The following is a 19037-nucleotide window of genomic DNA, read 5'->3' as shown; positions in this document are numbered from 1 at the left end:
TACGCGTTCGACGCTAACAACATCTTCATTTTCCTAACGCATATTTTTCGGCTGCTATCTTTATGAATGATTGCAAGATTCTACCCGAATTGAATTGTAATCTAGATAGGGTCTTGGGAATATATATGTTTTTGTATTATTTTTTTAATATGCGACATGTATTGACATTTCACAAGTCCGGGAGGAATATTCAGTATTTGTCGAGTATAAAAGTAATTCCTCAAATTGTAACGTTTAATCGTTGCAGACAATATTAACTTTCAAACGATTACATATTCAAATTAAAAAGGTATTAAACATACAATGTTTATTGAATGAGCAATTGAAAAAATATTGCAATTTTAAAAAAAGATAAATTTTCTCATACAGGATCAGAACATGCCAATACCTACAGATCAGAAATAAAATATTATTAATTATTTTTAAGCAATGATTATTTGCCTGAAATACTTACATAAATTGAAAAATAACTTCGGAGAAAAATATATGCCGCCCAATAAATGTGTAAAAATAAAAAAAATGAGTGCCCAAAATAATAATTGATCATTTTTAATGAAAATTATTAAGTTTTCAGGAACGTATGAGTCAAAACATTTCAAAAGGAATGGGTTATGGAATAAACATATAACACATATTAACAATATATTATTATTATTAACCTTTTGGAATCGGCATAGAAACGGCTCACAAAGAAAACGTAATGCCAGGGAAGAATAAACCAATTAACGAACTATGAAAATACACTTCCTTTATATACGGTTGAGATAAAGCATAAGCTCTTGGCACCCTTTGTCTTTGATTTAATTATTTCCGAGGTTAATTCGAAAGGGTTAGCGAGGTTGTGAGTTTATTGGAAGAACCATCTCTAATACCTTTCTATTAGGACGGGTTTTTCACAGAATTTCAACAATTCCCCAAATTTTCAATTCCTTCTAAGTGCCGTGAAGGTTCTATCAAAGTTATGTTATTATGTATTATTGATCAGTTATTTCACAAAACTCCAATGATAACAGAACATTTACAGAATTTAAAATTAACTTTAAATTTTGATGAATTGTTCAAATTCGTTGAAACAACCCGTGCTTAATGTTAAAGAGTAGGTAATTACATGGACGATAGTACGTATTTATAAATTCAATGCCTCTGATTCTTGTTCCTATTACAATGTACATACATAGAAGATTATTTATGACTTAATATATTGAACGTGTCACTTTATATTAATACAACTAAGAATTTTTCAAATTGTCAAATTCATTTTTTGTGAAATATCACCTAATTGTGACATATTTCATAAATATAATAATTTTAATTAAAATCGTTTGTCTTTACATGACATCCTGTAGCAAAATAATCAAAATTAATGTTTTGAATCTAAGATTATAAAATAAATACGAGCGATTTTGACTCGTTATTAAAAAAAAAATAACTAACTTTGTAAACACAATTATTTCTTCAAAAGGATGCAAATAATTATGAATGATTACAATTTAATAATTATGTACTTTTAATTTAAGGGGGGGGGGGTTATGCTGATGTAAAATGGACTGTCTACTTATATGCTTATTTCAGAAACAAAAATTAAAAAAAAAGGAATTCTTGTATTTTCGAACGCTGTAGGTGTAAAGCTTCTAAAACATTTTAAGGATTCTATTGAAATGCCCGGATATTATTCAAAGTTATAAAGCGATGAAATGTATTTCGAACTATTTCAATCGCTTTTGTGTAGGTACGTCGACCACATTTTTCCCCCTTCCTAGAAACTTGACGTGTCTATTGTGATCCGTTTTCCATTTAAGCTATGTATGGGAACTGTACGTACCTGATGAATACAGAAGAAACTCAATACATTTATCTCGAAAATTATTTCCATAGTTGCCAAAGTCATGAAAAATCGATTTCTTTATTGGCCCATATTTTATAATTAAAAACAAAAAAATTTTAAACGGTACTGAATATTTTCTGAACCTTTTTTAACTGCTAACCTTTCATTTAAAAAAGGTCATTCAGTCTGGTTTGGTATTTTGGCCTCAAAACCGAAATTAAGTTTTGTATGAAAAAGACCTCGCAGCCGTGGAAAGTGTAATCGACGCGTTCGATTCAACCTCACCTGTGCTCGGACCCTAGCCGAATTATTTTCGGCCGGAGTCACTAAACAGCCAGTCATAATCAAGCAACAACTGTGTGATACGATAGTGAAGACGACAGAGCACCTGCTCCTTTTCTTGATTGACATCATCTTGAGTGCTAATGATCTACAAACATCTTGAGATAGTTCACCTCATCGTGAGTGCTAATAATCTACAACAATCTTGAGATAGCTCACCTCATCGTGTGTGCTTATGATCTACAAACATCTTGAGATAACTCACCTCATCGTGAGTGCTAATGAACTACAAACATCTTGAGATAGCTCACCTCATCGTGAGTGCTAATAATCAATAAATATAATAATATTCATTTACAGTTTGACTGTGCCAGCCAAATTTTCTTATTTCTCCATATAAATTAGAAAGATTTTCCATCGCAAAAATTTTTTTTAGAATTTTATTCTTTTGGTCAAATGAAAGATTTCTGGATGCTTAATTTTTCTTTATTGGCATTTTTTTCATGTTCGTAGTTTTACAGACATCATCCCTATGTTAATTTTATGTAAATGTTTTAATTTCATTCTTGACCAATTAATTTAACGTTACACGCGTTGTCAAGAGCAATAAAATAATTTCACAGGTTAGCTGTAAGAAATATCAAATGGGTATTCGATATAGAGACATCGTGGATAATCCTTTACAGGTGATTCACAAATATATTGTTTGAGTCAAAACGTGGATTTCAAAATTGTAGAACAAACACTAAACATCATAGACTTAATAGAATTAGAAAGTAGATTAAATAAATTAATCATAACTTACCTATAACGTAAGAGTAGCCATCGAGCGTGAGTACGCATCTCCTGGAGCTACCGCCCGTCGAGCGATGCCTCATAGGGCGGGGAGGCACGCCCGCTCCCGCTGCCACCAGCGCCCGCCCCCCACCGGGGTCGCTGTGGCACTTGTGCACCAGGTCCTTGGACCGCACCGCCCCAACCGCTGGCACCGGGCCCGCCCCCGAGTCGCTATCCAGCGAGTTCTGCCGGCTGGAATGGTCCACTGAGTTCTGGCGACTGGACTTCTGGCTACTGCCCGCGCTCTGATCACTGTCCATTATGTTAGTTCAGCGACAAAGCTTTCCCCAATTTTCTGTTTAGAGAAACCTGCATTTTTTTTTACTAGTACAACACCAACACTTTCCACAATATTCTACTGTCTTATAAACCTGGCCCTGTATTTCAGTGTCATCACTTGTTTTTACTTGGTGAAACTGAAACTATTTTGCTAGTGCGGCTTCAACACTTTACACAATTTTCTGATATCAGGTGAACTTTGCATTATTTTGCTAGTAGCGTCAAAACTATCCAGAGTGTTTTACTATCTTGTTTAATTGTAATTTTTATTATGTCGACCCGCAACGCACTTGTACATTAATAATAACCCTGATGTACGATTTACATACAGCGAGCTAGACACATACCAAAGTCACACATACTTGTTCCTCAATATAGATAATGCAATCACAATAGGTTTTTATTGACTACTAAACGTATTCGATATGTAAATGTAGGTACCCGTGTTTTTTTTCTATTCTATTAATTAGCGTTTGTGTTTGATTAACCTTAGTAATATCACATTATACTTCGCTTTACTCTACGTTTAAATGTCACGTTGAACTTCTAGAGCGGTTTTACCGTTTTTTTAAGTCATGCTCCCCACAAAGGTGTGGCTTAAATGAAAAAATCGATACCCTGACGCGGAACCGTAGTAAATGCATTTTTATAACCCGATCACGTTTGATGTTCCACATTTTAGCTCACATCTTTAAGTTCAAAGGGGAGGCATCGATCCCCGGAGTATTACTATTTTGTTCCATTAGTAATTCAACCTTCACTCGCTTTTGTGCCGATGAATCACTGGAGAAATACGATGCTTTCAATTTATATAGTTCATCTGGAAATAAAATTAATTATATTAATACCTGCATTAAGAACTCGATTTGGTGTGTATTTTAACCTTTGATTTACCCGGTAGGTCCCTGGGACTCAATTGAAAACTTTCATCGCTCATAAAACCGTTTGTTTCTGGAATTACAAATTGTGCGTTCATGTACCTTTCTTAACTTACCTTGAGTAATCACGCTAGTGGAGTCCGTGTGACTCCACCGGGGTAATAATGTTACAGTTTTATTTATTATTTAGCCTATTTACGGTATTTTTTACAGTGTATTTTTTATTTTATTTTTCCCCGGAATGAGAGAAAATATTGTCACCTGTGTCCACCGCGTGTAAAAAGGAAAGCTGTATATATTTGCAATAGTTGTACTAAGCCTGTGTGCCTTGGCTGTACACAAAAAATAAGCAATGACTGTGTCACCAATCGTGACCGAAAGGTCTTCCACGTTTTTTTTTTCGAACCCTGTTTTTTTTTGGCTTTTTATAAGAATTGATAGTGTTTTCGTTATATTTCTTTAAAAATTATTTTGTTTTTGAAATGTTGAGAATAGTAGTTGGGTCTCGTAATTTTGTTACAAAAAGTGCCATATTCTAGAAGTTCCTTAATAAAAGGCCGTGATTTTATAACATTAAGTCAAAACCTATGCCATTGTAAAACCAAATATATAATAAACAAATGTAACTAGCATTTCATTTAAAAAAGTGTTTTATTTCATGATAAATTAACGAGTTTATTTCCGGGAGTCCTGGGGACTCCACCAAGTAAAATGTGTATGTATGAAGTCACCGGGTAAATCAAGGGTTAAACATGTTTTTCTGCGAAACACTGTTAACTGTAAAAACCTTTTGTTGTTTGCATCAAACAACGTGACTAAGATTACGCTACAGCAAATACTATATTTGCATTTTGCATTAGATAATTACCGCGTAGCAATCGTCTCACCCACAATCAGAAATATAAATTAATTATTCATACATTTTGATATCCAACAGCCATCGCACGTGCTACATGTTAAGCCACACTTATTTTTTTCTGTAACTACTAACCAATTTGCCGTAACTAACTTCAATTTGATTATATGAGAAATACGGTACATGCCATTATTTGAAGAGAGATCGAATACGATAAATTTCAGATTTCAAGAGAAGAAAACTTGGTTGCTGGAATTTTCAAATTTAGGTACAACTTATAACTGTTAATAAATCTCGCATTTTTAACCCTTCCAATGATATTGTCTATAGTCTACCAACTTATCAGCAAACATAAATATGCTGGATGAGAAATAGGGGCTAGATTATAGCGTGCAAACCCTTTGCCTTATCGATCCTGTAAAATATTCAATAATTCACGTAACTAACAGCGATCGACAAGAAACATTGGTAAGTATTCTTTAGTTATTTTAAATGGGTTTATAATGTAATTTTCAACAATCAAACGCAATTTGTTAATTAATCCCAAGTTTGACAAGAAATTAACAGTGTATTTTCTAGTAGCTTACCGCATTTGCCTCGATTGTATGGTATTAAGAACATTAAGAAATACTTACAGCATTCTTAAACATATTTTATTTTCTTGGAAATGAAATATATATCGTATCTAGTCGTTTCACCGTACAAAAATATTTTTTTAACTGTGAACAAGTGCGTCGCGAAATTTCATGTCATATATGCCGATTTACAAAATTCTTAGAAATGTATTCAATTTAGAAAATCCCCATACCACTGATTTTTATTGTAAAGAACCCCCTTTTAGCTGGAATTTATAATAAAACTCAAGAATATTTTCGTATGTTTACGTTATGTAAAATTTTGTTATAACATTACAGAGAAAAAAAATCTCAGAATATAAGGTGCTTTCCTGGAAAAAACACAAAAGAAAGATATATACGATTTTTATAAATGTATAAAAACATTTTCAGGTCAGACGCTAAATTTTACAAAAATATAATTTTGTGGAAAACAAGCAAGTTATTACGAAAATAGCGTCAGCTGGCGTATGGTGGGCGATCGGCATTTCACCCCTCGAATTCCAAGGGTTTGGTAGATATCATCTGATTTACGTACCTACCATATAAAAAGAGAAATTAAATGAGAGTTTGTTTTTTCAAAATCTCATATTTTATAGTAAACCTTTTATAATCCTTTTGTCAAGCAATAGTATGAAAATTCAACATGAACTACTAACTAATTTTCTCCTCTAAAATTGATAAATTATTCCACCCATCCTTTGATTTGTTGCCTACAGAATAGACCTCTTTTGTGTATGCCACTAAGATACATGATATAATACAAAATAAATCACCATCATGAGGTCGCTTTTTGTTACGTTGCATCAATAGACAAGTGAATTAATTTGTTAATCATAATAATGCAAATAACCGCATTTGGGTTTGCGCTTTGTCATGTCATACCCGTAAATAATGGAATAGATTTAGTTTAGTACCTATTTCTCTATTATTATTCTGGTGCTCTCTCTTATCGACCGTTCTATAGATAATAGAAACTATTGGAGATATGTCATGAAAGCGTGCAGACTGTCGCCGAGCTGCAACCAATGGAAAAAAAAACAGCTAAAAAGATCATCAAAACGGCGGAGTCAATGAAAATTATGTTCTTGGTGGAAATGTACAAACAAAAATGCGATTTTCAGTAGTATGGATGGAAAATGTTGGCGATACATGTGCGTACAATTTCATACTAACAATGGTTCATGACCCATCTACCTTTCTTGTTTCTATTAACCATTTTTATAGCAGAAAATAATATACCTACATATAAAAAATTTGCGGCACGTTCCAGAGTGGAATATACTCTCAGTATCACCCATGTGTAAGACCACCATTCAGAATTAAAACGTTGCTTGAAATGGCTTTGGCCGTGTTTGGTGACAAGATCTGAATAGCCACTTTTCCACCTTCTTCTTCCCCATCTCCTTCCCTCCCCCACTGCCTCCAGCTTCGCAAAATATCTGCCACAATGTCACTGGCTTCAGACAGCTGGGAGTAGTCGGGACGCTTGTGCAGTTTCACAATAAAAATAAATATACTTAAGTGCAGCACCAATCCCGTCATACTAGATAATGATGAAATCCTGCTTATAAGTTTAACGCAACGTTCGTTATAATCTAAACGTTCATATATGGCGTTAATTAAATTACGCTTTTTGCAAGTTATGATTTACAATATTAAGACAAATTATTTGTTTGCGCCCGTACATACGCAATATGAATATGAATAAATAGTTTTGTCCGTAAAAAAACTAAATTATTTCAAGAGAGGCATACGAATACAATATTGAATCGGTGATTCAATCCATTATTGCAATTGTATGCTTCTCTTGAAAGAATTGAATTTTGTTACTGACAAAACTATTTATTCATTTTCATATTCCGCCAGTACAGGCGCAAGCAAACAATTCATCTTAATATAATTAAATTAGCGCCATCTATGAAAGAGCAGATTATGAATTCTTTTACATTTACCCTTAAGTCATTTAAAATTAGAGTGTGTTCTCCATTAAATAGCTAACTAAAATATAAACCGCCTTTATTCGCTGCGCCTGTCGATATTATACGAACTACTCCTACAGACTTATCAAAATTTGCCTTTCGGGCAATCTATAATGAAAACTGAATCATACATTTCCATAAGCGAACCTCGGGGTGAATAATACGCCCCTATTATGAATGAACCACAGATAAACAGGGTTGTTTGAATATTAGAATACAATATTCTACGAAATGTCCTCTGTTAGATAATTATCAACATTTTGTTTTGCAAGTTAATATTTATGTAGGTACATAAAAAATATTATTCTATGAACCCATAAAATGCTTTTTTTAAATAAAAAATGCTAATTTAATATTATGACAGTAAAAAGATCCAGCAAACCAAATTTTATTAGTACCCTCATTGTTATGTCGTTATGTACCTTGATAAAAACAGGTGAATAAAATATATATATTTTTTAATCAAATTTATGCCTCTAGTTGCCTAGCAGGGTGTGTACATAATTACCGTACAGCATACAGGAACTTGTTTAAAAAAAATAATTACATTAAGTAGGTACCTTCTGGGAAGTGAAAAGACATTCTAATTTTTTTTAAAGGTATTTTTATTTTATATATCAAAAGATGGATTATGTAGAACAATAATGCTCAGTTTACGAAGAGTACATAGAATATAATGAACGTTTTAAATTATTATTTTTATATTCTAGTACACTCTAGTATACACATTTAGTAGAGGAAGTTAATTTATTTAAATTAGCGAACAACTTCCATTCAACCTCAGTGTCTATGCATTATTATTAATTATAAGGCATTACTACAACTTGGGAGGCGAGTATCATTTATTCGATAACCAACACTTCTGCAAAAGGTCACTAAAAATGATTCGCTATTTTTGGTAATTTAGCAGGGGTGCCCGCAGTTAGCAAGGTTCATCAGGTAAGGTGTGCCCAGGACGCGTCTGCCCACCCCCTGCGTGGCGTACCAAAACGGGAAGGGCTGGTTTGGTGACACCCTTTGACCACTCCAACTGATTTCTTGACCGATCGCGTTGCGCCGCACCTGAAGTGATATATTAAGGCGATGCACTACGTCATGTAATATTTTAAATTGAGCCGCTATCAATAACAACACTTACGTAGATGGCGATAAGGTTTAAATTCCCGCTTAACACCTTCCGCCTGTTTTGATTTATGTAAGAAAAAAACAAGGCCAAAAAGTGCCTTTTATTTTATTTTGTGGATGTTCATGCATAAATATTTACATTTTATAAATAACTTAATTTGTCACATTATGCAATAAAATCGTAACCGAAAATGGGTTCGTAAGTAGGAGATTTTGAACTTTAAAGCAGTTTTAATAGGCCTTATACATTATTTTTTCTGGGCTTATAAAAAGACTTATCTAAAAAATACTCGATTGTTTCAAAGGCCAAGATGTATTCTACTTGCGGTATTTAATTAAATCATCTGTAACATTTCTAGGCGACCAAATTTTCAAACCAAAAACACATGATTTTGCATTACTACGTATGGCATCGCCTTAATACGTCACTCCTGGACACACTAATTCCTAGATTCTTACCAACCCTTCTTTTCTTTCCTAGAATTTCCTCTCCGTAAAAATACCCTCCACACACCATCCCCTAAGATGACATTGGCCAAGAAAGAAATTATGGAAGGGGTTAATGTAAAAAATATAAAATACATTTATCAGAAACTAATCTCTCACACAGACTGCAAATGAATACAGCGTGAATATCTGTAAATTATGCAGTATGTGAAATATTAATTAATAAAGTAAAGAATGTTTTTTGCTGTCATCTTCATTGATAAATACGAGTATAACTTATCATTACTGAAACAATAAAATCATTATTTCAATAATTTATGTGAATTCGTATTCAATTTATGATACAGTGAAATGGTGAGCCTTGAGAATAGATGATTACATTGCCTTTTCTATTGCATTCTAAATTATTAATGAACAGATTTACTACCAGATCGAATGGGCAATTTTTCTCAGTAGTTATGTTCTCTGATACCAATTCACGTACCAACTTGTGCAAAGAATAAACAATATTTTCATATCGCACGTGAGTCAGTAGTAGCTTCATCGTGCTGCGGAGATATAAAAACAATATGCTAAAATGGTCATTGAGTTTAAGTTTAAAAATAAGGCTAAACGCGACGCTCGTTATATTCAACGTGACAATAGATGGCGTTAATTAATTAATTTTATTAAAATACACTTATATCAATGTGTTGCTTAATAATATTAAGACAAATTATCTGTTTGAGCTCGTACACACGGAATATGAATATGAATAAATAGTTTTGTCTGTAGAAAAACTCGATTCTTTCAAGAAAGTCATACAATATTGTATTTGAATGCCTTTCTCGAAATAATTGAGTTTTTGAACGAACCAAACTATTTATTCATATTAATTTTGCGAATATACTGGTGCAAATAAATAATTTTTCTTAAAACGTTGAACGCCATGTAGGTCACCGGTGATCTCATAACGAAAATCGTCATTATTCTCCCATAGCGCCATGACGGTCACCGGTGTCCGCAGTTAATTTTCGTGATTTTCATGGAAAATTTTGGTAAAAAAAAGGTATACGTTTTGATGGTCGCCGATGCCATAGAGTATTTTTTTATTCAAATTTAAAATGGCAATTTTTCTTCATTTCCACAGTGGCGTTCAACGTGTTAATATTGTAAAGTAATGACTTTTAAAAAGCGTATTTTAATAAAATAAATGAATTATCGTCATCTATGAAAACGCAGATTGTAACGAACGTCGCGCTTAGCCTTAAGCTCCCAACTTTTAAATATAGAAACTTAAGTAATTATATTTATTATCCAAATATCGTATTTTTAAAATGGCTCCTATAGAGAAATAAAGCTTATTCGTACAAAATTCTACCTACATTATTTCGAAATGTTAAGGTTGACACTCCTAACAGATATCGCAGAGTTTACAGTTGTAACAGAAGCACAAAGTCTGATAGAAAACACATAAACCAGAAACGTAACTCTTGGGTGCACAATTTCAATACAATGTCAATGTTATTTTTAAGCCTTACTGCAGTGATATCTTCAGGTTCGAATAACAACACAATTCATGCGCTAGTTTGGGTTTAACATCTCCGTGTTTTGCATTTCCGCTGCACATTGAGGAAACATTATCCTTTAGATAATAACGAAATGATGTCTGACTGTATTATTTTGTTATTATTTGAATCTTGCGAGAGGGTTTTATGCTGATGCTCCATCTATCAAGTACTGAGCAAAAAGTGAATTCAAGTTAGGATTTACTGAGAAACGATGGTATTGAAAAGCACCTATATTTTTTACAACGTTTCCCCCCCACACTCTACTATAGTATATATACTTTTCAAACATAGAATGACTACAATAAAACCCCACAGTTATAATAATATCAAATGTCGATTTATTAAAGCCCCGTTTTGTTATGTTTAACATTACCTTCCACCCGAGCATTTTCCTAATCTTGGGAATTATTTGAAGATGCCTTTAAAGTTTTTAAAATGTCTAATACATCTATAATAATTAATCACTGTACCAAAATCTTTAATAACCATATAAATCTATAATTATTAACCATTGTACCTAAACCTATAATAATTTAGGTAAAATTGTTAATTATAACAGATGTACGTAGAAAGGTTATTTATTATAGATTTAGGTACAACGGTTGAATATTATGGATTTAGGTACAAAATGGGAAAAAGACAAGGATGGAAATTTCGGAAAGACTTCCAAATTTAAACGAGAATACTTACAAAAAATGTAATACTTATTATTACCCTTAGGATCCGACCAACTACAATAGCAGTTCAGTGAAATCGTGACTTCCTTCAGGTGCACTGCAATGTGCAGTGTGCAGAACTAGGTTTTAACGCATTTTAATACTGTCCATGAAAATTCCTAAGTAAAATATTGATATTGTAGATGTCTGTCAATTATTTCATACATAATTTTCAATATTTTATTTGGCTTTGAGGTATTTAAGATGAAGCAAACACATTGTATATAACCACAAACTTACTTATTATTTTTTATATCGACCGGTTTCGCTTAAGCCTAGCTTCATCGGGATATAATAATAATAAGTTATAATTAGTGAAACCGGATGCTTTTTACGAAAAAAATCTTTCTTATCCTTTTGGCGAAAATATATTTAAAGTTATAGTAGGTAATGGCGCTCACAGTGTTCACAGTGCTATGTATTATGTACAATTCTGGATTGTCATTTCTTGCTTTCAATCCAGAGAATGAAAATGCGCATACTTATTCTTATCTCAGTAGGTCCGCGAGATTATACCCAGTAATTACTACCAATAATAATTAGTCAGTGAGCTTCGTTAGCGAATTAATTGATCAATAAAGAAAGTGCCAATTATTAGTAAAGCTTTGAAATCATTCCCTGGGTTAAAATGAGGAAAGGGAGAGCGTCATTGTGATTTGGGGGAGAGTAAAGAGGGTGGAAGCGGGGCTGTGTTTGAATAAAGAAATTGATTGAAAAAGTTCGCAAAATTGAATAAGCCTTGCTTAAAATTCACTGATGATTAGCTTAGCGCAATCTTTTAGAGAACTTAATATTCCGAGAATTATTATTATCGATAATACCCAAATTATAAGCCGTTTTTATAATTAAATTAGCTGACGTGTTCCCGGCGTTTCTGGGGGTTATCCTTAGGAGATGACAATGACTTTTCTGTAGGCCTTTTTAAGATATACAATTCCGTACTAAATCATTTTGATGTATCTCATAAGATTTAGACGAATACTTTCATAGCGTTAACAATGTAGTGCCCGAATATATATTTATAAGACTTTATTATACTTTTGATATCTATCCATCTATCGACTTTTCTCTACTTCCTATAAATACAATGGTAACCGGATAAAAATCATCACAATAATAATTCATCACATCTTTAAAAAGTTATATAAAGTCATGGAAAGTGATGAAAAAAAAATTTCATCGTTTCTAATGACTTTATATCACTTTTTAAAAGTGTTTTGAATTGTCGGTTCCATGATAACTCAATTTTTTAACCTAACCTAACCTAACCTACTTAACCCAGTTAATAAAGTTTTTGTTTTATAACTTTCCATGAACTTTTTAAAGATGTGATGAATTATCATTGTGATGATTTATCCGGTCACCAAATTGTCACTGTGTTGAGTTATCATAGAACCAAATACAATATGCGCGTATTATACATGTAAACATTGCGGAAGAACTTCTATAAATAATAGTGAAAACTCTATCAAAATCCGGTGCATAGTTTCGAAGAACTAAGCCCAAAAACAAACAGAGGCGGATAGCGACTTTTTTTAAAACTATTTATTACAGATAATCTTCAAAAGTAAGTGGTGAAAAAACAGTTATATGTATTTTTGGTGCTTGAGTGTAGTTAATACACAACCAGACACTGTCAAGAATACGTAGTAAATTTACAGTTAGTCAATTAATTTGAAATAATAATTATATTACTTAATACGTTAGTTTTAATTAATTCTTAATCTGCACACCTCAGCTGTTCATTGCATGTCGTTGTTACCTACGTATTTATAGTTCGAATTACCTATTCAGAATACACGTCTAAGCAAGAAAACTTCAATACAATAATATACTTGAAACTGTCAATGAAACATACTTCTACTGAACACTTTTAATTTATTTTTACATTTATTCAACTATTTTCTTTTTGTATAACTATAATTGGATTACAGGGATTAATAGTATACCCCACTTATGATGGTATGGACATAAATTTTACATCTAGTTATTAAGATTCTGTTACGGTTATTCTCTCGAAGATATGGTACAAATTCAAATAAATAAGGATAGGCAGAAAACGTGGAAGAAATCACACTAGCATAACTTAGTTAAAATACCACCATTTTTTTCAGATTTTCGTGAATTGTACAGAAGCAATTACCAGGGGTACCAGTATACTTGATATATATCTTAATAAAAAAAGTTGAAAACTAAATTTGTGAAAATTTTATTACTAAAAAACTTTATTTTCAAAATGGGTCGTACATAGTTGAAGGACGTGTAGAAAATTCACGACAAAAATGAGATTGATTCCTAAAAAATTCAATTAGAATATTCAAGGAGTAATGAAAAAGACAACACGTCGTTATCTTATTGACCTTTAATGTAAGTAATTTATTAATTGACATTAATGGCGAAGAAACACGTACAGCAATAACTTTAATATGAAGTGCCGCACCCGACCTCATTCTCATTCCCAAGTACCTATTCACCAGTTTATTTTTAGCAATCTGTATGTGAGAACTTTAATAATTAAGTAATAATATTAATGGTTTTCATTTTAGATCCTACGTTTTGATCATTTTTTAAAACCAACGAAAGGTTCATTTAGATGGTTTAAATTAATTTTCTGTGCATTACAAATAAATATTTTGCATAAGCGTTAAATTTGACTTATGCTCGTATAATCTGATACAAACACCAAGTTAGTAATAAGAAATTTCAAACTTTGGCAAAACCAAGAAAATTTTTAATTGATTTATTGGTAAAATAACTAATTATTGCAAGGGTAGGCAGATAGGATGGGCCGCCAAACAACTCTACAGAGTTGGTACATATTCATTGCTTCAGTCACATTCATACATTGTCTCAATCATACGCTTCTGTTATTCTGACTTTTGAAATTGCCTGACGAGTATTTGGTTCTCTTAATCATGTCATGTCTTCCTCGGGCATCCCAGACTCTTTCTATCAATCAAATTCTGGTCATGTATTCTCCTTGCATTCCTTTCATCGTTCACTTGCTCGTTCCCTTAGATGCCCAAACCATTTAATTGCAATGCATTCTTTGCAAATCTACACGTTCCTAGAACGATCATGTATGGTTTTACAATCATACGCCAAAGGGATATCATTTCTACTGCATTTAGTTTCATCCTTGGTAGGTACCAGCACTCCATTGTGGACAACGAGTTTCGCTTCTTTGGATATTTTTTGTTGTTGTGCCAGTCGTGTTCAGCTCTCCATTAATTGAGTTTCCTGCTTTTACCCTTCTTTCAATATATTTATTAATTCAATTTAAATGTCCAACGGGCCTTTACATATAATGCAGTATATCTTATTTTAGTAAAAAAAAGGTAACATAAAATATAAATAAGATAATAATGGACTTATTTAAGGACTTCAAAGTACTAAATATAAAATCCCTATACATCAAACACTTTTATCCTCCTACAACAAATTCAAACATACGAAAAAAAACATTTTTGAATCAACCTATAACACAAGATATTCCAACCAATCCAACTATACTATTCCAACAACAAGAACGTCAATGGCGTAGTCACAATTTAATTTTCTTGCTCCTAAAATCTTCAACAATTTACCAATAGAAATAAAGTCAATTGTCGACTACGACAGTTTCAGAAAGGCGCTTGGGGATTTCTTGATGATTGAGTGGGATAGTGTCGGTAACCTGCTTCTCGTATTCAGATAGAGGTGTATATATTGTTTACATTTGTGAGGAATAAGATACATGTATGTGAGTATATGTATGTTGTGTATATATATGTATATGCATATATATATGTATGTATGTATATATACTTGCGTGCGGATGTGTATGTATGTATTTACATATGTCTACTACTTTATATCTTTTATAGAAAACTTTGTGAGTTATTGAAAACATTTTTTTACCAATTTTCAAATTTTTTTTATAATTCTACCAAAATATGTTTACACTAGACTTAAATTCAAACTAACCATTCCTCCATTGGGCACCATGAAACAGGCAGCTGCCTTGTATGGTGTTCTAATGTATCTTCTCTAAATAAATTTATTAATCATTTAACATGTACTTATAAATAAATAAATAAATAATAATTTACCAATATGGTCCAAATCAACGATAATTAATAATGAAAAAAATTATAGAATTTTCGTTGACAATAATTGATACCAGGTAGAATATGTCGAACATACGGAGCTTGAAGTTTGCTATATGTAAAGTACTGTCAAATACCTTAGGGTTAAACGCAACGCTCATTATATTACACGTGTTCATAGATGGCGTTAGTTGATTTATTTTATTAAAATACGCGTTTTGCAAGGCGCCTGTTCATATGCAATATGAATATGAATAAATAGTTTTGTTCGTTTAAAAACTCAATTCTTTCGAGAAAGTATACAAATTGCACCGATGATTTAATTCAATATTGTATTTGTATGCATTTCTTGATAGAATTAAGTTTTTTTACGGAAAAAAAACTATTTAATCATATTAAAATTGCGTATGTACGGGCGCAAACAAATAATTTGTCTTAATATTGTAAAGCAATACCATGCAAAAGCGTATTTTAATAAAATAAATTATTTAACGCCATCTATGAACACGTAGAATATAACAAGCTTCATGTTTAACCTTAACATTTAAATATTTATTACCAAGAATGTGTACCCATTATATTGGTGAATGCAAACTATAGTTGAAATGATATGTATATATCTAAAACTTTGTTGTTTGTATAGGTATTTGTAGATTAATTAAATACAGGAGTTCACGACAGTCGAATTTAGAGTTTAGCCATTTTAATAAAAAGGTTAGGTCGTTTATTTTCTGTCTGTTCTCTGAAGTTGGAATATTTAAAACATTTTTTAACGTCGGGTAATGTATGTGCTCTAAAGGGGTGTTTTTAATTATCTTTGGAATCTTTCTCTATTTATATACTTATCAACCTTTGTAATTTGTACATATTGAATAATTAATACGCATTCGCAATAATGATATCGCTAAGTGACTTCAATAACAGGGGTTACATATTTTAATTAATAGCAATAATATGTATAGAGCGATCCCAAAGGATGTAAGTTATTTATATTGAACATTAATAAAAAACAGTACCTTACTCTTAAGATATTTGATGTAAAAATATAAAAATGTTTCATGAAAATTTTATAAAACGTTTTTCAACAAGAAAATTGCATCAAGAACCAGACTTTATTTTTCTAGACGATGAATTAGTAACTTCCTGAGGGATTCCTTAAAAAACATCTGAAACTTTAGTCATATGTTTATTAGAAATAATTAAAATAAACCCCACGGAAAGATCAATTTTTTAGGCTTGTTAGGGAAAATTCAACCGAAGGTCTGTACAATACACCAGGGCCACACGTCGTTTATTTTAGTGCATGGCTTCTTCTCTTACGTCGGATTCCAACTTTATTTTAGGGTATTGTCTCGTCTTAGTGAATATTTGTGTGGAGAATTGAGTCGCTGATGTTAGAGAAAGAACATATGATCAAATGACTAAGTAAATTGATGTTTGGAGTTGTGGAAGATGGATTGTAAAACGATAATAAACCGTATGTATTTATATAGAGAGATAATATTATATCTATTGGAATCTCTGGACAGATAAATACTAGAACTGTGATATGATATATTCCGATTAGAAAGAAAACAGCTGTCGCAAATTCACACAATAACTTTCAATCCTTAGGTCTCAGACAGGCTAATGAAATTGACTTTCTGCTCATGAAAGAACCTCGATATTTAAAAATAAATTACCAATTTCAGCAGAAGGATTTAATTGAGATTCCGTAGGCACACGCCTCACTTCTGAGAATTTTTGCCAAAGTTTTTAAAATATTTACGCATTCCATTTCCATTTTACTCACAAGCTTCCAAAAAATACCAGATTACTATCTACAAGTCGGTATTTTTTCAGTGCAGAAATTCTGGGACTAACTACCACATGTATGTATATTCTCCTCTTTTACTAGAATACTAATGGAAGTAATAATTATGCCGAATCGGTGAACATCTTCAACAATTTATCACTTAATAAAAACAAAAGATTGCTGCTAGGGTACTTCAGTAATTTACGAGTATAAAAAAAAACTGAAATAGTAATAGAATTTTTCATAATTTTGATAAACTAATATAGTAAATAACAAATAAATAAATACAGCACGGTAAAGAAGAAACGGATTCCATTTATTATAAATGATAAACGTGATTTTTTCAATGGTGGATTTCGATTCTCCAATCGAGGCCGCTCGAATCGCCGTCGAAAGTATATAAATTGGTCAACATTCATTTTCTCGAGGTTTGTCGAGTGGGTCGAAACATTCGTTGTTCGAGTGGAATGACTTCGTCGAGAATCGAGGCCCTGGTCCAAATTTACTGATTTTTTTACTGTGTGTAAAACTTTTTCTTTGGCTGTTATGCATTAATTTTCAGAGACGAATATCCGTGAAGCAATTTTAAACAAACTGTATTAAACCGATAACATTTAATACTTAACTATTGAAAGGTAGTGTTCATAGGCTGCGGAACGCTTTGTGAGGATACTGATCGATCGATACTAATACTAATTGATCACTATTCTTATTACATCACTGAAGGAGCTTCATTAGTGATGAGCAAGTAAATTGGATACGCCGATTATTATTAATACTTTCGATATTCAATTCCGACATCATCAATCTTAACCCCCTGAGAACTATCGGCAAAGAATCAAAGCCTTCAGCGTAATATTGATTGACCATCTTCTCAGTGATAATGGTTCCTAAATAAATAACGAAGTACTACGAAGCAAACTAATGTTGTGAACTGTATCTTGTGATGTGACGAATTACATATAGTTTTATGAAAAATCAAGGATATTATAATTTTTGGTTTTATGAAACTTAAAATACTATTTGTAAAAAAATGTATCTTTACATCAAGATCAAAATAACGATAATAAACTTGAAAAATAACGACATCTATCTAAAATGTAAACAAAAGAAATACACATTTCTAACATACAAATATAAATTAAGTAAGTGAAATAAAATAATTTTTGTATCTACTGTATTGACTAACTAACTAACAAACCATCAGGCAGTTTCCCTGCAGAGGTAGGCAGAGAGGACGGACCGCCAAACAACTCGGTCTTGGCACATACTCCTTGCCTCATTCACATTCATACATCGTCTCATACATACTATTATTCTGACTCTTGACATGGCCCGACTCTGATCTATATCTGTATCTGATTCACTTAATCGTGACATTTCTTCCTCCTGACACTCCTTTCTTCCCTCATTCGCTCTACATGCCCAAATCATCTAAGTGTCCCTTTCTTGATCTTACTCACTAAGCTTACATCATCCTTGCACTCTTTGCGGATCTTCACATTTCTCACACGAGCATACATGGTATTACCACACATACGCTTCAGATCTACTTTATCACTTCTCTAAATTGATTCCACAATCAGTTCTAATTTTGAAAATTACATTTAAATTCAAATCAAAAGTTCTATCGTTTAATTAAAGCTAAGTTACAGCCACACAACCGACATTAATATTTTGTATTTAAAAACATAGTACGAAACTTTACTAATTTATATTATTTTACAAATTTCGTAATTAAAAAGGAACCAAGTCTCTCAAAG

General features: G+C 32.1%; 1 protein-coding gene across 8 annotated transcripts in view; it reads right to left on the bottom strand.

Annotated features, from left to right (window-relative positions):
• LOC149424522 (dual specificity calcium/calmodulin-dependent 3',5'-cyclic nucleotide phosphodiesterase 1A-like) overlaps window positions 1–19037 on the bottom strand; it is a 618560-nt gene that overhangs the window by 258114 nt on the left and 341409 nt on the right. The window contains exon 2 of one of the 8 annotated variants that reach the window (XM_089651662.1): window positions 2913–4043. The exons of the other annotated variants lie outside the window; for them this stretch is intronic. Coding sequence (XP_089507788.1) covers window positions 2913–3204 — 292 coding nt within the window. The 5' untranslated portion in view covers window positions 3205–4043. The remainder of the gene's footprint in view (window positions 1–2912; window positions 4044–19037) is intronic. 8 annotated transcript variants of the gene reach the window in all.

This window comes from Hesperophylax consimilis, chromosome 4 (assembly GCF_061612785.1).
Source record: "Hesperophylax consimilis isolate HC1 chromosome 4, BYU_Hcon_1.0, whole genome shotgun sequence".
NCBI classification, from domain to species: Eukaryota; Metazoa; Arthropoda; class Insecta; order Trichoptera; family Limnephilidae; genus Hesperophylax; species Hesperophylax consimilis.
This window is presented reverse-complemented; position numbering and strand designations above follow the sequence as displayed.